The following is a 26,322-nucleotide window of genomic DNA, read 5'->3' on the forward strand; positions in this document are numbered from 1 at the left end:
CCTTTCCCCCCTCCCCATGAGTCACTTCCAGGAGACAAAGGGGAGTTTGCAGTTTCCTGCCCCCAGAGGGAAGATCTGATCATTGTCCTTTGTTTCAGTCCATGCTGAATCCACTCCCATATGCAACTTCTTTGTGATCTTGATTGTCTTCTGTCTGGGATCATCAGGGTTGGCATAGCAACTGGGCAGGGCTCCTGTGGATGTGCTGAGACGGTGAAGGGATTATGGCTGACCAGGACCAAGCCACCCCCCTTTGATAGTTCTTGTCATATGGAGTAAAATAAAATGGAACAGTGCAAATCCGATGTATGGTTGATTTTCTATGAATTTATAACAGAAATGTGGCGTATGTAGTGTGTGAGTGTGTGTGTGTGTGAAGTTTGTACAAACAGAATGATTGGGGTGGGGGGGTTCCTGCTACAAATACCAAGAGAGATGGAGTTTAGAGGCAGGAGAAGAGGTGCAGGCAGCTGCCCTTGGCTTTGTGGCAGGATGAGTCCTGGGGGCAGAGCTGGACCTCAAGGAGCGCAGCATTGGAGAAGAACTCCAGTAGCCAAAGAGGCAGGCAGGGGTCCCAAGAGGCCTCTTGGCTTCCAGGAAGCAGGTCTTGGCCATTTCCGCCTCTGCCGGCCTCAGGTGCTGCCTGGGGCATCCCTCCCACCATTGTGCTCTTGCCTTGACCACAAACTCACTTCTTCCCACACAGCCATCCCTGCGCAGGGGAACAGCCGTGTTGGCTTCCTTTGCGAGACTTTGGAAAGGACCATGGGACGTTGCCTTGTCCCGAGACAAAGCCTGGAACCACCTATAGCTCAGTCCTGTCTGCGCTGACCACCCCCACTTTTCAGGAGAAAACGTGGTCATCTTGGGCCCAGCCTTCCCAATCTCCGCTTTGTTCCTGCTGCGCCAGAGAAAGAGGAGGCAGGCGGCTTCTGTGCTGGGTGACTTTCCAAATGTCAACACAATCTGTGCTCCATTACAGCTAAATGTGATCATCTTAACGGCTGGCTTCTTAATGTCAGAGGTACCCCAGTCGATGGATTGACAGCCCCCAGCAGCACAGGGGAAGGGAGGGCCATGGGGAGGGGGTTATGGAGGGCAGAGCCCCCCTGTGTTTTCTCCAGCCTGTGCACCAGAGGGTTAAACTACACCCCCCCACGGCTGCCCTTCCCTGGGTGCTTCCCTCCTCAGAAGAGCCGCAGCTGAGCTGGTCAGGCAGTTTGGCTGGAATGAGGGAGGCGTGTGGGAGAGGCTGGGAAGGAGAGCATTTCTAATGGGCTGCTTGCGTGTGGGGGGTGTGTGTGTGTTTAGCAGCAGCTCAGGTCCCTGTTGGAGGTGGTGGGCAGATGGACAGACTTCTGCCCCTGGGCCAGTCTGACCAGGCAGGAAAGGGGGGGGGCATGTGCTGAGAAACTCCCTGCAATGGCATTGGGAAACATCCTCAGGGCAGCTGCTGGGGGGGTGGCAGCTCAGTGACCCAAACGATAGCCTCTAACTTGCGAAATGGGCTGCAGCAGCCCCACCCCCAACACACACACACACACACACACCCTTCTCGTCTCAGCAGAGGAAATGGCAGAAGACAATTCAGGACAGATAAAAGAAAGTCCTCCTTCACACAGCGCAGTTAAACTGTGGAACTCCCTCCCCCTGGACTTGAAGAAAGGATGAGACTAATGCCTGGAGGAGGAGAGCACGGCGGGGGGTCCCCACTGGAGGCAGCGATGCTTCTCCATCCCGGTTGCTCTTGAGTCCTGCTCTGGGGCTTGTCTGGCCCCTGGGGGAGCAGGAGGCTGACTGGCCTGATCCAGCACAGACTCTTCTCATGTAGAGCAAGGCAGGGCAGAGCCCAAGAGGTGGAGCCATCCCTCTTTCTCCCTCTTGTTATGGCGAAGTGCGCACAACCTGTCCTGTGACCTTCGGATGGAGGATGGATGGCGATGCTTCAGGAAGCACATCACGGCCAACCAGCATCTCCAATGCACAGGAGCATCAGGGGACTTGGCCATGCTAAGCCTCGCCTTGAGCGACACTTGTGCTCAAATCCTGTGCCACAGTGAGAACAGGATGCTGGGCTAGATGGGCCCCTTTGGGCCTGATCCAGAGGCTCTGCTTATGTCCTTACTTCCTGGGAGAGGTGAATGGCCTCTGGGCCTCGAGGATTCTGCTCCGAATGGGTTGGCTGGGCCAGCTGCTGGCAGGATGGGGAGATTTGCTCCTGGGGTTCCCCATTCTGCCTACCTGGCTGTATCCTGAGCAAGGCCCCCACTTCATGGTCAAGAGGTTTGCTTGGCTTCCGTTGGCTCCGGTCCCTGGAGTGGGAGCACTGCAGAGTTCCTACTCTCGACCCTTTTTGCAGTGGCAGACCTACATTTTGGGGGGTCTTGAACTGTTGTGGGGGCCCCTTTGCAACCAGCAACGAGGTCTGGGCAACCACTGCTAACTCCTTCAACGACCATTGCAACATCTGTGTTACTCACTCTCAAACTCTGAGATCGTTGAAATGTGTACCACAAAAAATAAATCAATGAGTCGTGAGACTCAAATTGTGTCTACTAGACCCATTTTTTAAAAGCAGTGTGGACCGAAGTTGCTTCTGGGGCTCCTCTGGGATTTGGGGCCTTGAAGCAGAAGCTTCCTTATTTCATGGCAGATCCGCCTGCCTCTTTGTGCCCCTGCCCACCTGAGCCATCCCTCTGTCTCCTGGTCTGTTTGCCTTTCAAGGCTGGGAGAAGCTGTTTGCTTTTCAGCTCAGTGCACCACGGCAGCAGCTCCTTCCACCAGCCCAGCCTGCCTTCGCTGCTCCGCCCGCCTGCAGATGAATTCCTCATGCACCCCTTGCGCAAAAGGGGTTGGGTGTGTTTGTGCACACAGGCCCTGCAAGAGGCTCCCAGAAAGGGCACCTGGTGCCAGGAGGGGGGCAGCGATGGCAGGTGTCTCCAGATGCAAAGTTCTGGGCACCTCCGTGCTTGTCCCTGGGGCAGGCGAGGGCCAGGTCAAGCGCAGCCCCGCCAACTGTCCCTTTTAAGCGGCACATCCCAGATCAAAGCAGCAATTCCTGGCTTCTGTTTCGATCCCAGAATGTCCTTTTTTGTGTGCGGCTCTCTGGCGTGAGCACCGGATGTGGAAGGTGTCCTGTGCCCCCATTATCCTCGTGATGCAGGGGGTCAGGGCATCTGTACCAGGCAGGAGCTCAGAAGCACCTGCAACCTTGGCACTGCCCGGGGGGAGGGGGAGGCCCTTCCCTGTGGCAAAGGCTCAGAAGATGGATCTCCCTCCTGGGGCAGGAGCACAGAGATCTTGCTTGCCGAGCACATCTGTCTCTGCCAAAGCTCTCTCGGGAGACTCCTCTGGGCTCTGCCTGGCGCATCTGGAGCAGCTTGCAGAGGGGGCTTGATGGGCCCCACAAGAGGAGACTATCGGGAAGAAGGGCTTCCTGCAGGACTCAGATGGGGGCACCAGCCTGTTCCTGGGAGGCAGGAAGAGGTCCCAGTGCACTTGGCCTTGAGAAAGCGAACAGGGAAGCTTCATCTCCCACCCCCTGGCCTAAGCTGGACCCAGATGCCAGGACTTCCTCTCCTGCTGCCCCTCCACCAGCCCCATTATCCACTCTGGTCCTGACCCAGTCCCTCCTGCTTCCTGTCCAGTGAGAAGCCGCTGCAGGACACCCACCCCCCTCAAACACACACACACAGAGTAAATCTTCCTGCCTGCTGCCTTATCAGGCTGTGGCCCACACTAATTCCTCAATTTTGTTTTCTAGGAAGAGGAGAGATAAAGGCCTTGTTACCTTTAAGCTGCTTTGAGCATCTGCTGCTGCTGGAACCCGTTGAGGCACACGGCATGGCAGGCTCTGCTGCTGCCAGCTGCAAAGCTGCCTGGCTTAGTCAGGATGCGGCCCCTGACACCACTTGCTCCGTCAAAAGGCAAGGACTGCGAGTTTGGGGAGGGGGGAGCATGGCAGCTGCCCCTCTTCAGCTCCCCCAGGCCATTTCCACACAGCACACATGCGGTGGGTATTGAGGGTTCCCCCTCATTTCCATGTGCCCAGAAAACACGGGTGCAGCCCCTGCCCTGCTCCTTCCCCAGGGAAAATTCTCTTTAGGGATAAATTACATCAGACAGCAAATTTGGCACTAAAGGGCGATTTTCGAACTCAACATCCGGAAGAGTTTTTTGATGAGGAGAGCTGGCAGTGGAACGGACTCCCTTGAGGGGAGGGGGGCGGCCTCTCCTTCCTTGGGGGTTTTTCAGCAGAGCTTGAATGGCCACCCGTCATGGATGCTTGAGCTGAGATTCCTTTATCACAGGGGCTGGTCTGGATGACCCTCAGGCTCCCTTCCAACTCTACCATTCTAGGATGCTCAGCTGCACTCCTGGCTCTCCCTTTCTAGCCCCTGCCTCAATCGAGCGCCTCTCCCCATCTCACACAGTAACTAGAAAACGTGCCAAATCCTAAAAGCAGCGGATTCAAGGAGGCCAGTGTGCCCCTGAGGAGTGCCCTTGGCATGAGAGCCCCTGGCTCTGCCTTGGCAGCCCCTGCCAGTCTCTCTGAATCACCAGAGGCCACAGGACACCAGGAGATGGACAGGTGCCTGGTCCCACCCTCAGCCAGGGTGACGCCCCCCCCAGGCCAGCTGCAGACGGACGCTTGCCAGGAAGCGACGCCTCTCCCCTCGGACCCCTGCTTGGCTCCTGTCGCCCAGGAAGACCCGAGGCTGAGCTTAGCCTTCCTTTGGCCTGGCTATCGATTCCCCTCCTGGAATCCTGAGCGTTTGTTTTGATTTTCGGTGGTGCCAGAAGATTTGTCTCTATTGAATTTCAATATACTGCTTTCGGTACAGCCTCCTAATTTATCAAGGCCATTTGAACTCCCAGCTTATCACCTGCAGGGTCTGCCGTAACTCCCCAGTTTATGTCTGGCAGTTCAGGAAGCACACCATCTCCGTGGAGTCTGCCTGCGGGAGCAGGAGCGAGAGACCCCTCCCCATTCAAGGCACAGCATTCAGGGTGGGGGGCTGCAGGGGCTTTGCTGCCTTTGCTTTCCAAACAGGATTTCCAGACAGAGGCAGGCAGCTGCTGAGCCTAATTCAGACGCGTGGCAGAGAGGAGGACAGGCAACATCGGACTCTCCTGGTCCTACAGATCACCAGGGACACCAAAACCAGGAAGAGGCTTACGCTGCCCAGATCCGAACCGACTTAAAGGATCTGGACCACGGGTATGAAGTGGAACGGCCCTCAGGGATTGACCTCTTAGTGGAGGACAATACTGGGACTGAGCCAGACCTCTCCTCCTCCAGTGCACAACAGGGAACCCCCAGGAGTGGCCCCGAGACAGACTGCAAGGGGGCGCCCAGCTGGCCCTGTGGTTGGTGACAGCTTCCTTCCCTGAGACAGCAGCCCACCTGGAGTCCTAGAAGGGTGGAGCTGGAAGGGACCACGAGGCTCATCTAGTCTGACCCCTTGTGAGGCAGAAGTCACAGCTAAGGACGCTCTGACATGAAGGAGGGTCCACAGCCTTCTGAGTTGTTGGCTACAACACCCTTTTGTGGGCCAGCAACTACCTCCCCCTGGTTCTCCTCTGGCCCCTTGAAATCCCTGCGAAAGGTAGCAGGCTCCTTCAGGGACCCCGCTCTGCACCCAGGAGGACAGGCTCCAGCCCTCAGGCCCTTCCCACCAGGCACCCCAGAGGGCTGGCTCCAAGGGGGAGCAACCAGCTTCCCTGGCTAAACCAGTGTTAGGGAAATAGGACTCCAGTGAGCAGCATCAGAGGCTGCCTTCTCCCAGGTCAGGCTGGCCCACTCTTCTCCACTCTGACTGGCACCAGCAGCTCTCCAGGGTCTCGGGTTCAAAAGGGACTTCCCCATCACTTGCTAGGACTTCATCTGGCAAACCAAAACAGCCCAGGAAATCCCAGGGGTTGAATGTGGGACCACTTTGGTCCCTGGCTCCATTTTTGGCCCAGGTGTGCAAGTGTGGGACGACCCCTCAGGTTATCTAGAGCAGATTCCAATCCAGCGTTACAGTCGACACATAAACAGCCTTGCTTGCCCTGGTGGGAAAATCCTCTGGTACTTCCCAGTGGCCTTCAATTCCACCAACTGAACATGGAGGGAGTGGAATCTGGGGGCTGTGGCTCCTGTTCTTCCTGCAGGGACGCTTTCCTGGAGAGGGCTACCAGCGGCTTCCACAGTCAGAGGCACCAGTGCTTCTGGACACTGATTGCTGGCAACCACAGGGGGGGAGAGAACTCTTGCGCTCGGATCCTGCTTGCAAGTTCCCTACAGGCACCTGGTTGGCCACTGGGAGAACAGGATGCTGGACTAGATGGGCCGTTGGCTTGATCCATCGGGCTCCTCTTATCTTTCAGAAGCTGGTGCTGAGGACCTGCCAATCAGTGCCTTGCCTCCTAAGCTCATGCTGGCCCCCAGGAGCTCTGTTCTCTCTCTCAGGCTGTTTAGTATCTGCAGGAAGCCTCTGGGAAAAGGTTGTATGGAGATTTGGAGCCATCAATACAGAGATGACAAGCGGGAGAGCCTTTCTCTTCCATCACAGTCAGGGCGGCGGCTGGACCGATGCCTTGAGGTGGAAACAGGCTGAATGTGGCCAAACACAATGAAGCTCAATCCCCACCTGGCGGGGGCTTGAGGGGGAGGGAGGGAGCAGCACCCCCATTTGAAAGGCAGGCTTGTCACTTAGAGTCTGGCTTGTCCTTGGCACGCTGACGGCTACAGTCAGATGTGCTTTTGCTCAGCCCAGGCTGGTGCGCCAGCTCTCTCTGTTCCCGGAGAAGGCAGATCTGCCCATCGTGACAGAGGCCTCAGATGCATCACATGTGGGCTCCCGCCTTTGGAAAATGCCCAGAAACTTCCGTGGCTGCCATATTGCTCAGCTGGACCTGCCTCTCCAGAAGATGCAGTGCTCTTGCCCCAGTTCCCAGCTTGCCCTCTCCCAGTTCAAAGCACTGGTGAAAGAGACCTTCAAAGGTCCGTTCAGTTTGGGACCAGGATATCAGAGTGAACCCTCCCCTGATCTCCTATCCGAGCTAAAGGGACCCCATGCCCCCCATGAGCAACCCTGTTTTGGGGGGGGGGCTTTCCCTTGACTGCAAGAGGCTCTGCCCCTCCCTCCCGAGGGAGGCAGCCCAGTGCTTCCATCGCTCCAAACACTGCATTGGCAAAACCTCCCTTCTGGGGAAAGCTGTTTGGTGGAGTGTATTAAATGTGTTGGAAGCTGCTCTAAGTGTCCAACTGGGTGTTTTTAATTATTGTTTTAATCTCTGCCATTTTCAAGTTTGTGTTGTTTTAATGCGGCTGCATTGTTTTAATTGACTGTCACCAGTCACCTGGAAGTCTTCTGGTGAAAGGCAGGATTAACGTGTGGCCAAGCCATTCATCTATGCTGCTTAATTACCCGCACCCATGGGGACGCGGGTGGTACTCTGGGTTAAACCACAGAGCCTAGGACTTGCTGATCAGAAGGTTGGCGGTTCAAATCCCCGCGACAGGGTGAGCTCCTGTTGTTCGGTCCCTGCCCCTGCCAACCTAGCAGTTCAAAAGTACGTCAAAGTGCAAGTAGATAAATAGGTACTGCTCCGGCGGAAAGGTAAACAGTGTTTCTGTGCGCTGCTCTGGTTCGCCAGAAGTGGCTTAGTCCTGCTGGCCACATGACCCGGAAGCTGTACGCCGGCTCCCTCGGCCAATAAAGTGAGATGAGCGCCGCAACCCCAGAGTCGGCCACGACTGGACCTAATGGTCAGGGGTCCCTTTACCTTTACTGATGGGTGCTCCAAAGGCTGGCAGTTCTTGGAAACCAGCCGCCGCCATGAGTGACTCTTGGCTGCCCAGGAAGACTGCCTAGCTTGGCTGTGGGCATGAGAGGGGAGAGGAAAGCCATGACCCCCCCCCATCTGCACCTGCCCAGGAACACTTAAAAGAGGGCCTCTGGAAGCTGGGGGACTGACCCCAGAGGTCAGCACGCAGCGGAAGAGGGCACACCCCACATGGGGCTCTCATCCTCTCCCTCCCAGCCTCCTTCCAGCATCTCTGCCCATCTGAGTCCACTTTCCCCTCCCAAGAAACTGCCAAGGAATGCAGCAGTCCTCTTGGGACGCCTTGCCAGGATCCTTCCCTGCAAGCAGCCGTTGGGGGGGCGGAGAGGAGCTGGACTGGGGGCTGGCTCAGAGGCTCAAGCGCAGACCTCAAATTAGTGGCAGCTTAAAAGGGTTCTTTCGGGAGACGCCAGAGACTCCGCTTGGCTGAGACGTCCCTCCTCCTCCTCCTCCTTCCGCAGACCAGCCAGGAGTCTCGCCTGACCCCCAGCCCCTTCAATTCAATGGGAATTGCAAAGTACAGTGTCATGAATTACAAATTACGAATTGTGAATTATAAATTAAACGCATTACAAAAATATGTGGGTCGTGAAGAATTCAACACCTCCGAGGGCCACGTGACAATTCAAAGAGGCAGGAAGGGCTGCAGGAAGATCTGATCCAGACCCCTAATAGGATAGGGAGAGTCATTTCTCTTTTGCAGGAAGGCGATTCTGAACGCCTGCCTGGAGCCAGCGGCCCAGACCCACTTCTGTGGGGCCACCCCTGTGCAGCACCGGAAAGGGGCTCAGGTCCCTGCCAGGCTCCTGGCTGAGCTGCAAAGCCTTTCCTAAAATCATAGAATTGTAGAGATGGAGGGAGTCCCTGGGGTCATCTAGTCCAACCCCCTGCAATGCAGGAATCTTGGCTCAAGAATCCCTGGCAGGCGGCCATCCGACTTCTGTCTGAAAACCTCTAATGAACCAAAATCCCCACAGGACGGACACATAGCCAGGCCCCTTCTGGGGAGCTGGCTGCCCCCCAGTCCCAAGCCCAGCAGCTGCAAAGGGCAGCAGGAGGTTTTCCTCCCCACCTCACCCCACGGAGCAAGGCAGGTGCTGGGGCCCCTCTCCTTGTCTGTCTGTCATGTACAGGGTGGGTGCCTGCCCCCCCCTTACCAAAGGAAAGCAGCACAAAGGACTCCAGGAAGACGACAAGGAGATCATTTATTTCCGGGTCCCAGAAAGACCAAAGTGTGAAAATACCAAAGGTGAGCAACTCGGCTGGCTCAGAACTCAAAGCACAGCTGCCCCCCCCCCAGTGCTCCATGGGCCTGCCAGCTCCTCCTGCGGGGGCATCCTTTGGGGGGCAGGGGAGACGCACCCCTATTTACAGGTGGGAAGAGGCAGGAGTGGGGGGTGTCACCAGGACAGCAGCTCTGGGCAGGTGGGTGGGAGGGCAGGCAGTGGGGGGGGAGTGCCAGATACATACCCTGTTTGGCCCGTGGCCTGAGAGGCCGGCTGCCCCCAGGGAACAGGGAGGGGAGCGAATGGGAGGTGTTCCTGAGGAGGAGAGGGAGGGGGGCAAAGAGCCGCTTTCCCTGCATCCAGCCCCCACCCTTTGGACAAGGACCATGGGGGGCGGGCTGCCATCTGCCCAGTTGCCTCTCTAGAACCAGAGGGGAAGTCACAGTGAAGGCCAGGCTGGCTTGGGGGGCCCATCCCACCCCCCAACCCCCACTACCGGAACAGCCCAGGGAGACTGGGGAAAATCCTGAGAACCAGCGACTCGGCTTGGTCCGAGCCGTAAAGTCAGGCAGGCCTGCAAAGGGGGGCAGGAGGGGGGAACTGGCCAGGAAGAGGGAGCTTGGGGGTCACAGCAGGTGCCAGGGGAAAGGGGAGTCATGAAGGCTGCCCCACTCCCAGCCCCCCAACACACCCTTCAGGTCTTGGCCCCAAGTCCCAATGGGCCCTTGCTGGTCTCTCGCCCCAAAAGCCGGGCATTTCGTAGGGAGAAGTGGGACCGGCAATGAGGCTGGGGGGCAACCATTTGCCCCAAGAGAGCTGCCTCCCTCAGACCCATGGCAGGGAGAAGTGGGGGGGGGGAGTCTCAGGCAACCAGCTTCTGCCACTGGCGCACAACTTTTGCAAGAGGGAAACGGGCAGGTGGAGCCAGAAGGGGACGGTTGGTGGAGGGAGACCCTACGGAGCAGCAATGCACCTGCTGGAGGGGAGGGGTGTCACACTGCAAGCACCTGGAGAGGACGAGGTGGGGGTGTCTTTGCTGGGGGGGTGTCTGGGGCTGCGTGTGGGAGAGGAGCGCTCTGCTGTGGAGAATTAGAAGACCCTGAGGATTGGTCCCCAAGAGGGGTGGAAGGTTCTAATCCAAAATGTGATATGGAACGCTGCCAAGGGAGGGAATCAAAATGGTGTCCCCCCCCACTGGAAAAGCGCTGTGCCCCCTCCCCTCCCTGGAACCCACAACCAAAGGCCTCCCCTCCCCCGAGGATGAGGCCAGAGAGGAAGGTCCCGGGGGAAAGTCCTGGAGAGGGAGACCCGGGAAGGAGAGCCAGCCAGCGGGAGAAGGAGAAGCAGGCTCCTCTTGGCAGAGACTCCGCTTAGCAAATCAAAGCTTGTCAAACGTTGGAATCAAGTGACAAAATCAATTTCGACAACAAAAGGCTCCCCTCCCTCCCAGGCAGGCCGCCCCCTCCCCTGCGCAGATCCATTTAAATGATAATTTGCCAGGGGAGAAGTCCTGGCTGGCAGAGATGCAGTCTTCAAGGGGCGTGGAGAGTTTCACTGGAAGAGGCGGCGAGGGGGCAAGCAGTGGGGCGTCCCTGGCCCCCTGCCCTGGCCCTCCCTTACCCCAAGGCCCCCCCCTTGCAGGCAGGCCAGGGCACTTGGGGGGTTCTGCTGTGTGGCTGGACCTGGCTGCGCCCGCACGGTGCCCCCCCCGAAGCCACTGCCAGCCTGGCTCTCTTTCCTCCGCTGTGGGTGGGGTGTCTTTTTGGTTTGGTGGGCCTAGGACTCTGCGCCGCCGCCACCGCCGTCCTCCTCCCCTCCCCGGCGCCCGGCGTAGAGGGCCGCCAGCTGCCGGAAGCGTGGCCCCCAGCTGCCCAGGTAGGAGAAGTCCTGCTCGGAGCCCGTGGAGCGGGAGGCGATGGAGCTGAGGGAGGCGGGAGGGGAGTCGGCCCCCTCAAAGGCGTAGGTCTGGAAGGAGTCGTAGGGGGGCACAGAAGGGTCCTCGTCCGCCTGCCCCACTTTCCTGCTGATGTAGTCCCTGAAGACGGAGAAGTCCAAGTCGGGCGCCGGGCGCCACTGCGGCAGCGAGTGCAGCTCAGAGGGCAGGACGGGGGGGCCCTCGCCCCCGCCCCCCTTGGTCTCTGCAAAGTCGTAGAGGCTGCGCAGGGCAGACATGTCGTAGGCCTCCGTGTCCTGCTCCCCGCCCCCCTCGTCGTTGTACTTGATGACGTTGTCGCGCATGTCCTCATCCTCCTCAGAAGATAGGTGGCCCTTCTGGTGCCGCTTCAGGGTCAGGATCAGGAGGACCAGCACTGGGGGGGGAGAGAGGGGTGGTCAAGGCGGGAAGAGGGGGGAGAGAGCAGGGGACCCCCCAGGACAAGACAAGAGCAAGGGGCTCCTTCCAAGCACCTCCCACCCAAAGGGGTCTCCCTTTCCTTACAAAGGCAAACCCACCTCTTCCGGCCCCTTCCCAGAGAGGGAGGCTTGAGAAGGGCTCAGGCCCCACGGAGCCTTCAATGTGGGGTTCCTCAGAGTCTATATTATCCCTCCTGCTGTTTAACATCTACGTGAAACCTCTGAGTCGGGTTATCCAGAGGTTTGGAGTACGTTGTCAGCAATATGCAATATCTCTTTACACCTGCAGGTGAGGCAGTGGGAGTTCTGGACCAGTGTCTTGCCTCGGCCATGGACAGGATGAGAGCCAACAAACTGAAGCTCAACCCAGATAAGACGGAGGCCCCGTTAGTGGGGGGTTCCCAAGACCAGATGGGTGGGAGGGCACCTGCTCTTGATGGGGTTCCCCTTCCTCTGAAGGAGAAGGTCCGTCTGGATCCACTACTGTCGCATGAGGCTCAGGTGGCCTCAGTGGCACAGAGGGCCTTCCGTCAGCTTCGCCTGGTGTCCCAGCTGAGCCCCTACAGGGAGAGTCTTAACTTCTGCTGTCTCTGCTCTGGTAACCTCAAGGATGGATTACTGCAACGTGTTCTACATAGAGCTGCCCCTGAAGACGGTTCGGAAGCTTCAGCTGGTGCAGAATTCGGCAGCCAGGTTGCTCACTGGAGCAAGACGGCTTGAGCCTATTACACCGATCCTGGTCCAACTACACTGACTACTGATTAGTTTCCAGGCCCAATTGCAAGTGCTGCTCTTGACCTATAAAGCCTCAACTGGCTCAGGAGCCCAATACCCCAGGACCGCCTCTTTCCATATGAACCCGGACCCTGAGATCCTCCTCTGAGCCCCGCCTTCGTGTGCCTCCTCCTCAAGGTGCGGAGGGTGGCAACACGAGAACGGGACCTTTCCTGCAGTGGCTCCCCATCTGTGGCACCTTCCTTCCATATCTTTAGGTGCCAGGCAAAAAGTTTCTCTTTCACTTGGCCTTTGGCTGATGAACAGCCTCTGTCCTTTAAAGTGTTGATGGGAGGGGCTTCATAGTTTCCTTTCCTTTTCTTATGTATTTGTGTCCTCATTTTATATTTCTATGTTGTGCGTCTAAGCCTGTTCTTGGAGGTGGGGCCCTCCCCCCCCCGGAGGGGCAGGAAGGGGGCTCTGTGGGGCCCAGAGACTCACCGATGAGGATGAGGACGCAGACCAGCAGGGCAATGAGGGCTCCGGGGCTGAGCGAGGCGGAGACCACGTAGGCGGTGGTGTTGCAGGACTGGATGGCGCCGGAGCTGTCGCAGCCGCAGATGCGGATGGTGAGGGTCCCGGTGCTGCTGAGGGTGGGGGGGCCGCTGTCCACCACCAGGATGGGCAGCAGGAAGAGGTCCTGCTCCTGCCGGTTGAAGCCCAGGCGCTGCGTGTGCACGGCGGCCGTGTTGTCTGTGGGGAGGCAGAGGGAGGGGGTCACCCCAGAAGGGGCATGGTGCATCGCAGGGGGTCAGACTGGATGGCCCTTGGGGGTCCCTCCCAACCCTACAGTTCTGCCATTCTAATCCAAGGAAAGACACAAAACAAATGAAATACCGTGAAAATCCCTGAAACAAGAATGAATCGACAAGAAAAATGATCTTATAGAAATAAACTAAATAATATAAATCAAAAAGTTTAAGGAAGAAATTAAAAAAAAACTAGAATTGTACAAAGCCTTAAGGGGATGCCAGCTACAAACCTCGTTTCACTGAACTTTTCAGTTTCCTCAGAAGGAAATTGAAAAATCATAAACCTTAAATGACCAAAATTCAAATTTCTAGTCGATTACTTCTCGTTTCAGGGATTTTCACGGTATTTCATTTGTTTTGTGTAATTTCTCGGTTCCGTGACTGTCCTTTTTCTACGGATACTAATCCAAGGAGGCAGAGGGTCATGGGACGGGCGGAGAGCGGCAGGCGGCCCCTTCCCTAGGCAGCCCCTCCACACAGACCTGAGGGCTGTCAGGTGCTCTTTGCAGCGGGTGCAGCAGGATTGGTCCTCGGGGCCAGCCCAGCCAGAGTCAGTTCCCCCCCCCCGCCCTCCTTGCAGGCACAGACTCTGCAGATCCTCTCCCGCCTTCCTCTCTTCGCTGTCAGGGTCCCCAGGAAGCTGCCAGCTCCTCCTGCCCCCCCAAAAAACCTTGCTTCTAACGAGATCTTTAGAGAGTTCCTGCATCTGCTCCTTTTGCCTGCAGTCAGGAGCCGTCCGGTGTCGCTCCCAATTAGCCACCAGCCAGCCAAGAAACACACACACAGAGAGAGGATCTTCCAGAGCAAAAAGCAGCCCGGCAGGAGACAAACCTTCTTCTCCCATTGCAAAAGTGGGAGGGTGGGGGCTGCCCTTCTGGGATGTGCCCCCACCCCAATCTGTCCTGCCTCATCTCTGGCTTGTGTGATTGTGTTTTGAGGGATGTCTAGAGAGGGACTTCTGTGCTTGTTCCATGCAGCCCAGCAAAGCCTGCCTGTGTTGGGAGGGGGGGTCATAGAATGCTAGAGTTGGAAGGGACCCCCAAGACTCATCTAGTCTTATCCCCCTGAAACACAGGGATCTCAGCTCCGGCATCCAAGCCTCTTCTTAAAAACCTCCAAGGAAGGAGAGCCCATTTCTTCTTGTTGTTGTGTCAGAATCTCCTTTCTTGCAACTTGCAGCCATGGGTTCGAGTCCCGCCAAACAAGCTGGCGGGGTGTGTCCCCCCCACAGGACACCCCGTGGGATGTTAGCTGCCATTCAAGCTCCCCAGGGAAAGGCCCAATGGCATTGGCAGGGGGGAGATTGGAGGGTCCAAGCCCCAGACATGGGGGACCCAACGGACCCACAGTCTGGCCCTGGGGTGGGGGAGAGAGGAGCAGCTGGGCCACCCTTGCAGGCTGTGGGTGGGGGACGATGCGGCCCTGCGAGCTGCCTGCACAACAGGCAGAAATTCATCAGGGAGGTGCGGGGCTGGAAAAAGCTTCCTTGGTTGGATTTCTGCCTGCGCAGATCCCAGAAGCCCAGCTGGAAACAGGAGGAACTCTTGGGGGGGGCACCCCAGATGCTGAGAATGTGGATGCGAATTTTATATCGTTTTGGTATTTCTAACTTTTTGTCTCTTTTAAACGATTGCTGTACATTCTTTCTGGGTTTTATCATTTTCTAAACCGCCTTGGGGGTTGGGCTTCCCCCTCCACAATCGAGCGGCATATAAATCTTAAGAAATAAATAAATGAATATGAAGGAAATTATCCTTGTCAGGGGCTGCTGCCTCTTACAGTTGTGCCTGTTCCTGTTCTCTTGCTCTCTGTGGGGAGATTTTGCTGATGGGGCACACAGAACTCTCTGGGCTAAAGAAATGCAGCCCCTGCAGCCACGGAGGGAGACGGAGGACCCTGGAAGCTCACAAGCCCAGAAGGAGAGCAGTTGTCCCCGTGCCCCACTTTGGTGGGCGTTTCGGTCCAAACCCAGATGCGCCCCAGTGGAGCTTAGATTCACAGAATCACAGAGCTGGCAGGGACCCCCAAAGGTCATCCAGCCCAACCCCCTGCAAGGCAGGAATGCTTGTGGGCATGGCAGGAGAAGAGCAGCTTCCTTGCCCCTCTCAGGAACCAGGACGCCCTCCTTTTCCCCACCAGCCTGGCCCCAGGGAGCCCACTCAAGGCCAGGCAGGGAGGGCTGTGCGGAGCTTTGCGCCCAAGGTCTCTTCCTGCTGCCGCCAAGGATGTAAAAGGAGGAGATTTAAGTGAGCGCTTCGTGTCTCCATCTGGGCTGGCATCCATCAGTGTCTTGTCTTGGCTCCAGCAGCAATATTTATAAATCACATCTCAAAACTGGCTACAAATTTGTACAAAGAAACAGATGGGCCGTTGGCGGCCGTTTGTCACCGCCGATATTTATACCGCGCCCAGGAGAGAGCAGAGGGGAGGTGGGCAGGGCAGAGGGGGGCACGGGGGGGCAGGAGCTGGCATGCGTGTATGAGTGGGGAGGGGCCGTGGGGCAGGGCTGCAGGCCTCGGGTGCGGGAGAGCAGGTGAAAGGGCTAGCGGGGGGGCAAGGTGGGGGGGCTGGACTAGATGACCTGGGAGTGTTCCTCCGTGCTCTCCGGCTCCAGGGCTTACCCTCGATATCCAGCAGGGAGAAGTGGTGGCTGGAGGAGGCCTCGGGGGCCAGAGTGAAGTAGAAGCGGTGGCCGCTCTGGGGCTCATCCCGGTCCACGACGCTGATGGTCTGGATCAGCTGCAGGGAAGGAGGGCAGCGCTCAGAAGAGCAGCTCAAAAGACATGCCCAACACGGGGCGCTGGGCAATTGCTCAGCGCCAATGGATTCTCCGTGCCCCCCCCCCACAAATAGATTGATCCTGATACGTTGGAAAGACACAGATATGCCCCCCCCTTTGATCAATGGATATGAAAACTCTTACAGCCCATTCTTCCAGATAATGATTATCCACAGACGTCTTTAATGCTCTTTCAAATGTATTTGTCAAAACCACCCTGAATCAACCTATACTAAGTTTATATTTCAGCTTTGCAACTCTAATTACATTTATTGCTCTTATGTATTCTCTTTCTCTCTTTTCTTTTCTTTAAAAAACTTCCTTTAATTTGTTATAATAATCTCAGTAAAATATACGTATTCTAGAAGAACCCCTCCCCCTCAAACTGCACCCAAGGGGTGGGGTCTGGGGCAGGTGGGGCCACAGGTGCCTCTCAGGGGCAGACAGAGACTGCAGCTCCCAAAAGTGCCCCCCCGCCATGGCAAGACAGGAAGGGTAGCCTCCCCCCTCCCCAGCAGGGCTGATGGCCTCACCCCCTGATTGACAGCCGCTGAGCCACCCCAGCAGCTTGGGGAGCTGGGATGTGGGAAAGGAAGGAGAGTCAGAAAGGGGAGAGAAAAGCCCCCACCCCAAATGCAATGCACCAGCCCCCCCCCCGATCCTGCTGGACCACAGCTCCCCACAGCCAGTGGTCAGGGCTGCCATACGCCACATAAGACACCCCCAGCCCCTCCCTAGGCAAAAGCAAGCAGGTGGGAGCAGTGGCATAGGGTGGGTTGTCAGCACCCGGGGCAAGGCAAGTAATTTGCGCCCCCTAACCCGTGGATTTGCGCCCCCCTAACCCTAACCCCCAGATGTTGCGCCCGGTGCAGCCGGCCCCCCTGCACCCCCCACGCTACGCCACTGGGTGGGCGGGAGGGAAGTTTCCAGAGTTTTGGGGGGACCTTTCTGCCCAGCAAGGCTGTCCCTGCCCCATATGGGCCCCACACCCCGCCCACGCCTGAGGTCTCCCTGCCAAGTCCAGGGCCTGCCTTGTGGGCTCAGAGCCCCTCTCCTGGCTGCCCCCCCGGCTGCCCCCTCCTGCTCCTCACCTGCCCAGGCTTGACGTCCTCGCAGACGGCCGCCTCGTAAGGCGTGGCGAGTTCTGGAGGATTGTCGTTCACGTCCAGGATGCGGATGCGAAGGGTCTTCCTGGACACCTGAGCGCGATTGTCTGGAACACAGAAAAGGGCAGAGGGGACTGAGAGCCGCCTCCCAAGGTCGGGGGGCCGCCTCTCGGAAGAGGGACCAGCTGTCTTTCTCCTGCTCCAGAACTAATGGAGGAGATTCCAGCTGCACCTCAGGAAGACCTTTCTGAGGCCAAGGGGAACAGTCTCCCTCGGAAGGTGGCAGACTCGCCTTCCCTGGAGGTTTAGAAGCAGAGGTTGGACGGCAATCTGTCAAGGATGCTTTAGCTGACATTCCTGCATTGCAGGGGGTTGGGCTAGATGACCCTTGGGAGTCCCTTCCAACACCATCATCATCATCATCATCATATCTTTATTAATACTCCACCTGATGGGACTCAAGGCAGCTTAAAGGTAAAAACAAGAATCACCAAAAACAAGAAAGAGCCAATCATTAAGACTATATAAATCCCAATGACCCCCCCCCCTCGGGACAATTTCCCATAGGCAAGCCTAGAATTGCAGGGTGAGTGGTACATGACACCAGTCAAGCTCACAAAAAAATTATCATTTGCCCAATAATAAATGTTGGAAATGCAAAGAGACTGAAGGTACATTCTTTCACCTTTGGTGGACGTGCCCAAAGATCAAGACCTTCTGGGAGATGATTTATAATGAAATGAAAAAGGTATTTAAATATACCTTCCTGAAGAAACCAGAGGCCTTTCTCCTGGGCATAGTCGGCCAATTGGTGCCAAAGAAGGACAGAACTTTCTTTATGTATGCTACAACAGCAGCAAGAATACTCATCGCAAAGTATTGGAAGACACAAGATTTACCCACCCGGGAAGAATGGCAGATGAAGGTGATGGACTACATGGAACCGGCGGAAATGACTGGCAGAATCCGAGACCAGGGAGAAGAGTCGGTGGAAGAAGATTGGAAGAAATTTAAAGTTTATTTACAGAAACATTGTAAAATTAAGGAATGTTAGAAGGATGTTGGAATGAAGTCTTGTGGTTTTAGCAGAAATGTTATAAAGGATTAAGAAAAAATAGACTGTTAATTGGTGAAAGGAGGGAAAGTAAAGTTACATTATATTAAGATAAATTATAGGACAAAAACTGGGAAAGATGGAAAGGATTTGCTGAAAAAGCTAACCGAACTAGAATACAAAAAAGGGAGGTGTGAGGAGGTCAAGGAAACAAGCAAATGAAAGATAAGTTATGGGAAGGTTCCTTGTGGTTTTTTTAATTGTTTTTATTTTTCTGTTTTTTTTCTCTTTTTCTTTTTCCCCTCTCTTTTTCCTTATTGTGATATGTTGTCCTGTTTTTGTTTAATTTGGTGTTTTCTTGTTTTTCTTTTTGTAACCTTTAAAACTTTAATAAATATTATTTTTAAAAAAATAGAATTGCAGGGTGAGTTTTAGGAGCCAAGTGGCTTCCAGATGGAAACTTCCTGGCTTTTCCTTCCTGATCTTCTCAACAGAGGCATGAAGAAACCTACACTGTGGTACCTCGGTTGTCAAATGCCTCCGTAGTCAAATGTTTCGGAACTCGAATGCCAAATACCCAGAAGTCAATGCCTCGGTTTTCAAACTTGCCTCAGAAATTGAACAGGAAACGCGACTTCCCTTTTGAGGCTTCCGCTTTCAGTTTTGGGTTTTCGAATGTTTCAGAACTCGAATGGACTTCTGGAACGGATTATGTTAAAACACCAAGGTACCACTGTACCGGTTTGTGTCCTCTACAGTTGAATCTGATGGACATCCAAGTGACCTTGGGCGGCTGCATAATTCTGCCCACTTAAGGCAGAATCTAGACTGTCCACTTTTCTGGCAGGATAATACCCCCCAGGGGTGGTCTCTGCCACCCCCCCGTCACCTCCACAATTCCGTGGTTTTACCACACACCAGGGAGCTCAGAGAGGGGGCTGTTGGCACCTCAAGAGCATCTCCCAGCCAAAGGTGGAGCCAGGCCCCTCCAGCCCTAGGGAGAGGTCCCCTGAGCCCCCTCCATAGCCAAAGTCCCTCTGATGCAGCCGCCTGGGAGGACAGAGGACTGAGGCCGTGGGGAAGGAGCAGAGCCTGACCCACGGCAAATGGAGCAGCCCCGAACCACAGGAAGCCCCTGCCTTCAGCCCCATCCCTCTGGCCAACAGCCCTGAAGAAATGCAGGCCGGCCCCAAGCTCCTTGCCCACCTCCAGGTATGCCCCTGCCAGCCCCACCTGGCGCAAAGACACCCCCTCCTCAGCCCACCCCACGGCTGCCTCTCCCCCTTGGCCACCAGCTGTGAGCCTGGACACTGTGTCCGACCCTGCTTGTAGGGTGGGAGCCTCCAGGCACAGACACACACCCCACCTCTGACTCCCAGAGCTAGTGCCCTTTGCCAAGAAGCATCGCTCCGGCCAGGGCTGGCAGCAAGCCCAGCTGACGGGCACTGTGCCAGTCTCCCTCCTCCGTGGCAGAGTGTCTGCTGGAGAGAGGCGGGCAAGGAGGGGCATCTCTCCCTGCTCAGCTCTGCCAATGCCCAAGAGAGACCATCACCTCCACCTCAGGGCACTTTGCTAAGAGAACCCATGGGAGAGGGCATGCGGGCACCACAGGGGTGAGGAGGCCTTGCCCACTGACTTCCCTGCCCCACTCTCATATCACCATAAATCCAGGAAATTGAGGCTAAAAGCAGCTTTAGTCAGCCTCTGAGCATGCCATGAAGGCCAGTCGCTGGGGAAGGGGCTGGCCTTGCACCCCACCCTGCCCACGGGGCACCCGGTTGGCTGCTGGGAGGGGCAGGATGTGCTGAGGCTGATCCACCAGCAGCCATTTCTGGGAGCCCTTTGCACCAGGAAGAGCGGCCGCATTCTGGAATGCAGCCGTGAGCAGGAAGTGCAGCCCCAGCAGCAGCCTAGCCGGGGGGAGGGGCTCTGCCAATCCCCGACTCCTTGGCAATGCCACCCGCAGGCTGGCCAGCTAGCCTGGCTCTGCCTTCCTGGCCTCCAACATCTGCCTCTTTGCTGATAAGTTTGCAAGGAACCGCCATTGCCCAAAGGCCTGGGGGACGGGGGGCAAAGGGGCATCACGCCAGCCAGAGCCGGCCTTCAAAGACCCCCCTCTTCCGGCTCGCTCTGCCGCGGCTGCCACTTTGCTGATTAGAGGGGAGGGTCCCGGCGGAGGGGCCAGCGCCATCCATCAAGCGCCTGGCACCTGCCCTGCTCCACTGAAAGGAGTGGGAGAGACGGAGCTGCAAGGATGGGCTGGGCAGGGGCCGGATCTGGGCAGAGGAAATGGGCAGGTGGGCACAGGAGGGGGGCTGCTGGATCTGGGAAGGAGGGGCAGGGGCTGCCCATTGCCCCCTCCCTCCCTCCCTCCTCTTGGCCACTGCTCAGATTTCTTTAAGAAGCCTTTTCTTACAAGGCAGCTCAGGAAAAACACGTACAAAGCAGCACAAATTTAAGCCAACAGAAGTAAGCGTAGCTCGCAAGAAATCTCAGAAAATCATCCAAGGAAGCGCGTGGCTTCTCCTGGGCTGGTGGCTCTGGGAGAGAGATTGCCTGGCCGCCCGCCAGGGACTCCTGAGCCGCCATCCCTGCCTGATGGGGAGCGTTAGGGAAGGAAGATAAAACTCCCCCCATCAAAATGCCCTTTTACCAATCTCTGAGGCGACCACCTTTGGAGGACCGTGCACAGTTCTGGCCGCCTCGCCTCAAAAAGGGTATTGTGTACCCAGAAAAGGGCCACCCAAATTATCACGGGGAGGGAGCACATCCCTTGTGTGGAAACTCTGGTAGAAGGTGGCAGAACCAGAGGCGTGTGAAATTATGCAAGGCTGGCAGGGAAAAGTTGCCTCCTGCTCTCATCACGCCGGAAGTCCATGCGGCCGTCAGATGAAGCATCGGGATGGACAAGATAGAGCACTTCTTCACACACTGCCATTAAACTCTGGAACTCCTTGCCACAAGACAGAGGGATGGCCACCAACTGGACCGATTTAGAGAGGAAGACGGGACCCTGTTTCTGCTCTGCTCTCGTGCCTCTCAGGGCCAGTTGCTGCAGACAACAAGCAGGGAGAGATGCGGCCATGCGCTCTGGTCCCGCATGGTGGGCAGCATGCAGGACTTCAGGAGCCCCGGGTCTGATCCTGCAAACAGGCCCTGCCTGGACTACGCAGGCTGCTGGTTTATTAATGGCTGGAGGGAAGCAGAGACCCAAAGGGCAGCCCAGGACAGAGGCTCTGGCTCTTGGTGCCCTTACCATTTCCAAGCCTGCGTTGTGCCAGGGAATGGTCTGAAGACGAGGCCTGGGGGGTGCCTTCTATGGCAGACCAGCTTCTCTCTGATGGAGAGCTGGAGGCGGAAGAGTCTCCCCCCCTTTGCTCACAGCATGTTCAGAAGCAGAGAGAGAAACAGAAGCTGAAAAGCTTAGGGAGGAGTTACCCAGTTGCGAGATAATGACAAGGGAGCCGGAAGGGAGGGGGCAGCTAGTTGAGACTCCTCTTGAGAGCGTGGGGGACCCCCCCCTCAACATGGACTTGGAGGTCCAAACGTATCAGAGAGCAAAGGAGGTAGAGGGAGGGAGGAACTTCTCATTGGCGCCTAAAATGCTGCTGAAGCCGGAAGGAAGATTGGAGTGGCCAACCGCCCTCCGTGCGGAGAGCTGTGTATTTGTGCTTGCAACATGATGCCGTAATAAAAGGACTATAAATATATCAACTGCTCGTTAATTCTTATCCGTGAAGTTACCAAAGGGAGGGGAGGACTCTCCGTGTCTGACACGCTGGGACTGGGAGGTCCTGCCAGAAGTGGAACTAAACGGGGTTCAGAACGGGAGGGGGGAGGCCCCAGAGATGCCGGCCAGAGCCTCTCCTCCTGCCCTGACTCAGATCTCTGCCATGTTCTGTTTCCACTCCAAGCTTCTGGGTCTCGGTCTTTCAGCCCCCCCCACTTGCCTTGTAGCTCCAAGTCAGACCCAAGGAGAGCCTCTCGGTCACCTTCACCTTAACTGTGCATTACCTTTCCACAGTTAAAACCATGCTCAAGGCGGCTCACAAGACGAACACAGGTTCATAATTACAAACACAGCAAAAGTCGTCACAAACCATCAATAAAACGCGTCAAAAAGTCCACAACCAAATTGAACAATGGCCGTAAGATCTAAAAATAAAGATGCAGTAAAATAACAACAACAAAAAGATGCAAAAAATTAATAGCAGTAACAGCAACACCCTCCCGCCCCCCAAAAAAACCCCATACCAAGACAGCGGCGCAAGAGTCTCCTCAGCAGCCTCCGCTTTTGTAGCTGGAGCTGGGCTGGGCTGCGGGAGTCAGGGGCCAGTTTCCTGGCTGCCCTACTAATGCATCATGTTCTTAATGGGTTTTACGTTTTGCTCATCTTGGGGCTCAGGAGACAAAACGAGGGTTACAAATTAAGCAACTCAACCAGCCAAACAAGCCACCTCCCTTTTCTTCCCACAGCCCTCAAAAACGCACATTTGCCTGCCAGAGGGAGGCGGCCAAGTTCCCAGGTGCCCAAGCGGGTTGCAAGGAAGGATCTCTGCCAGCTGGGGGCAGAAGCGCCAACGGGGTTCAGGGGAAGCTTGGAACCCGGGTGGCACGGGGGTCGAAACCGCTGAGCCTCTTGGGCTTGCCGATCGGAAGGGCGGCAGTTCAAATCCGCATGACAGAGTAGCTCCCCTTGCACTGTCCCGGATCCTGCCAACCTAGCAGTTTGAAAGCATGCCAGTTCAAGTAGAGACACCTGACCCCATAGTCTCCTTTGACGGGATTCAGCCATCCTTTCCCAAAATTATTGAGAAATGATATCTAACGAATTGAAAAAGATGTTTAAAATAACCTTGGTTGAAAAATCAGAAGCTTTCTTGTTAGGTATTATAGGCCAGGAATTACCGAAAGGGCAGAAGAAGTTATTCATGTATGCGACAGCAGCGGCTAGGGTTTTACTAGCCCCAAAATGGAAAGACGACAAGATACCGGCGAAAGAAGAATGGCAAGCAAAACTGATGGATTCTGCAGAAATGGCTAAACTTACAGGAAGACTCAGAGACAAGGACAATAGAGACTTTAAAAAAGAATGGGAACTGTTCATGCTGTATTTACAGAAATATTGTAAAGAAATGGACTCATTAGCAGGGTTTGAGTAAACACAACTAAGAAAACAAGAGTAAAGGTTAAGAAATAACATTATGGAAATTAATTAAATGCAAGATGTGATTTGAAGAAAATGATGTACAAAAATGATACGAAAATAAGAGCAGTACATTTAAAGATGAAAAATAAGACAAAGATTAAGTAGAAGCAGCAAATAGTTAAAGAACCAGAAGGGAAAGTTGAGGGAAGTCATGGGGGTGGGAGTTGTGTTTTATTTTTATTTTTTTATATGATAAATGTATTGAATATTAAATTGTAAAAATTAATTTAAAAAATTATTAAAAAGAAAAAGACTGGACTCTGTTACTGCGGGGGGGCGGGGAGAGAGACAGGGGTCCGTTACCTTTTTAGCTCAGGGGAAGCAAGTGTCACCGAGAATGGAAAAGAGCTGAACTTCTCCTGCACACGAATGGAGGCCCCAACTGGGGGCTTAATCCCCAATTTCCCCCGTGGATTAGCTCAAAGACCCATCCAGTCCCCCAATGGCCAAGCAGACACCCCCTTGGGAAGCCCAGAAGGGGCACAGCAACTTCCCCCTCATCCCGCATCCCCCAGTGACCTGTCTCCTTGGATAGAATCACAGAACTGGAAGGCGCCCCAAGGGTCATCTAGTCCAACCCCCTGAAGCACAGCAATTTCAGCTCCAGCATCCAAGACAGATGGCCACCCAACCTCTTCTTAAAAACCTCCTTCCATCCCACGGAAGAAGGGCTCTTACTGCCAGAAAGTTCTTCTGTATGTTTAGCCGGAATCTCCTTTCTTGAAGCCACGGGTTCGAGTTCTACCCTCCAGAGCAGCAGGAAACAAGTGTGCTCCATCCTGTGAGGAGGACTAGAACCCAGGAGACCAGAGTTCAAATCCCCCCTGGGTGCGGCCTTGAGGGTCAGTCCCGGCCTCTCAGCCTCCCTGGCAGGCTCCTTGCGGGGGGTTAGAGGAAGAGGGGAGGAAAAGGATTATTGAATATTTTAAGAACCAGTATTAACAAGGAAATAACCTAGCAGGTCTGGAGTAAATCCAGCAGAATAGAAGTTAACAGAGTTTAACATAATAGGCCGTATAGTAACAATTGCAAAGTTATTTACTAGAACTACTTCTCAAAAATTAGATGCCACTTCTCATAATGTCAAAATCGACATCGTGACATAATATAATAAAAATGTAGCTTTTCGGTTGACCACCAAGTCCAGTATGTACAAGCTACAAGTCCTATATAGTCAGTGCCATAGTACATTCTTTACTAATTTCTTCATCTCTTTTGTATTTTTCTGTAGTTCTAGTAAATAACTTTGTTATTGTTACTATATGGCCTATTACGTTTATGTGTGTTTTCAATTGGATTTGCGTGATATAGGCATTCTGGTGGTTTATAACAGAATTTAACAGGCAAAGAACTTTGAAGATGAAGAATTTGGAACATGTGATTTAATAGAAAAATAAAGAAACCAGGAATAGGATGGGAGGGAAGTCACCAGGTATTTAGTCGAGAGGAATATGAAAGTTGTGCAGCCAGAGAGTGGAGGGAAGGGGACGTGGGATGTATTCTTTGTCTTTTCTGTCTCTGTATTAAAAAAAAAAATGCAAATAAAAAATAAGAATAAAATAAGAAGGGGGGGTGCCGTGCCTCCTAGCTTGCGCCCTCCAGCCCCCAGTTCCTCCTCTGACAGCCTCTCTCGCTCCCCTTCTCCTGAACGTCTTGGAGCAAAGCCATCCTAGCCCCTCCTGGGGGGCATCTTCCCGCTGCCTCTCCTCTGCCGGCTCCTGTCCTGCTGCCCCCCAACCCCTGCCAGCCCCTCCGCTGGCACCTGTGGCAAGAGGCTGCTGGGAGGCGCAGGGCTGGGACTCCGAGGTCAAAGGGGCTCCGCAGTCGGCCCGGGGGGGTCGCAAGGAGGGAGGGGGCAAGGCGGCTCCCCTCCCCCTCCCCGGAGGATCCATCATCTCCACCGGCCCCTCCCCCCCAGCATCCCAACCCGGCTGACTGACATGCAAATTAGTTTAATTATTTCTTCTTCTAAAATAAATTATATTTTGCAGTGGCTGCAATATGTTGTGTCAGGCAAAATTACATTCAATATTTTTAAACTAATTGATGTCAGCCTTGAGAAAACGTGATTGACAGCAGCGAGGAAACGAGGCTCCGCTACCTAAATGCTTTCCTAAATTAAAATTAAACATGCCGGGTTTTTTCACCGCATTTCCTCCAGGAGTCGGAATGCCATTAATCTGAAAGCGCCGTTGGGGGGGGGGAGGCAGGTGGGGAGGGGAGCTGGGGGGCACGGAGAAGCAGGATGGGACTCCCAGCCCAGGGGGGGGGCTGCAGGCTCCTGCCGGGGGCACCTGACCGCCTCATCCAGAAGGATCCGACCGTGTCAGCTGCCCGAGAGGAGGGGCACCGGCAGGGGGGATGGGCCAGGAAGCCACTAAGTCCCTCTGCAGCCCATGACAAGCGGGGAAGGAAGCAGAGGGCGGGAGGGAGGGAGGGACTCCCCACACCCAGTGGGGCAGCGAGGGGAAGCTGGCAAGGCAGCCACTCTCTGCCAAGGAGAGGCGATCCATGGGGGATGCATTCCGGCACAGAATCCCACCCCACTCCCAGCAGGATTATAGAATTGCACAGTTGGTGGGACCCCCCAGGCCGGCTCCTCTGTGGTCGCGGCAGGAGCATCCCTGACCCACAGCCACCCACCCTCTATAAGGAGCGTAAAAGGTAAAGCAAAGATCACCAGTGTGGAAGCAAAGATTCTTCAACATCAACTTCGTTGGACTGGTCATGTTGTGCGGATGCCCGATTATCGTCTTCCAAAGCAACTACTCTATTCCGAACTTAAAAATGGAAAGCGTAATGCTGGTGGTCAACAAAAGAGGTTTAAAGACTCTCTCAAGGCAAATCTAAAAAAATGCAGTATAAACACCAACAACTGGGAAACACTGGCCTGCGAGCGCTCCAGTTGGAGAACAGCCTTGACCAAAGGTGTCCTGGGCTTTGAAGACACTCAAACTCAGGACAAAATGGAGAAACGTGCTGAGAGGAAGACACACTTGGCAAACCCTCACTGGGGTCAACTCCCGCCCAGAAACCAGTGTCCCCACTGTGGAAGGAGGTGTGGGTCCAGAATTGGCCTCCACAGTCACTTAAGGACTCACTGTTAAGACTGTGTTCATGGAAGACCATCTTACTTGGCTACGAGGGATCGCCGCCGAAGAAGAAGAAGAATCAGTGTATGAATCAAAGTCAAACAGATGACCAAAGTTGAGGATTAAGGAGAAAGGCCGGTTGGTT

The 26,322-nt window shown here is 55.2% G+C and overlaps 1 protein-coding gene across 4 annotated transcripts in view; it reads right to left on the minus strand.

The window, feature by feature from the left end:
• Positions 1 to 9,021: 9,021 nt before the first annotated feature.
• Positions 9,022 to 26,322, minus strand: part of CDH22 (cadherin 22) — an 87,775-nt gene continuing 70,474 nt past the window's right edge. For all 4 annotated transcript variants that reach the window (XM_053394813.1, XM_053394812.1, XM_053394814.1 and 1 more), the window contains exons 9-12: positions 16,808 to 16,929; positions 15,559 to 15,676; positions 12,627 to 12,878; positions 9,022 to 11,368 (exon numbers count right to left, since the gene is read on the minus strand). In XM_053394813.1, the coding sequence (XP_053250788.1) occupies positions 10,836 to 11,368; positions 12,627 to 12,878; positions 15,559 to 15,676; positions 16,808 to 16,929 (1,025 nt within the window). In that variant the 3' untranslated portion in view covers positions 9,022 to 10,835. The remainder of the gene's footprint in view (positions 11,369 to 12,626; positions 12,879 to 15,558; positions 15,677 to 16,807; positions 16,930 to 26,322) is intronic.

Source organism: Podarcis raffonei, chromosome 6, assembly GCF_027172205.1.
Source record: "Podarcis raffonei isolate rPodRaf1 chromosome 6, rPodRaf1.pri, whole genome shotgun sequence".
Taxonomy (NCBI): Eukaryota; Metazoa; Chordata; class Lepidosauria; order Squamata; family Lacertidae; genus Podarcis; species Podarcis raffonei.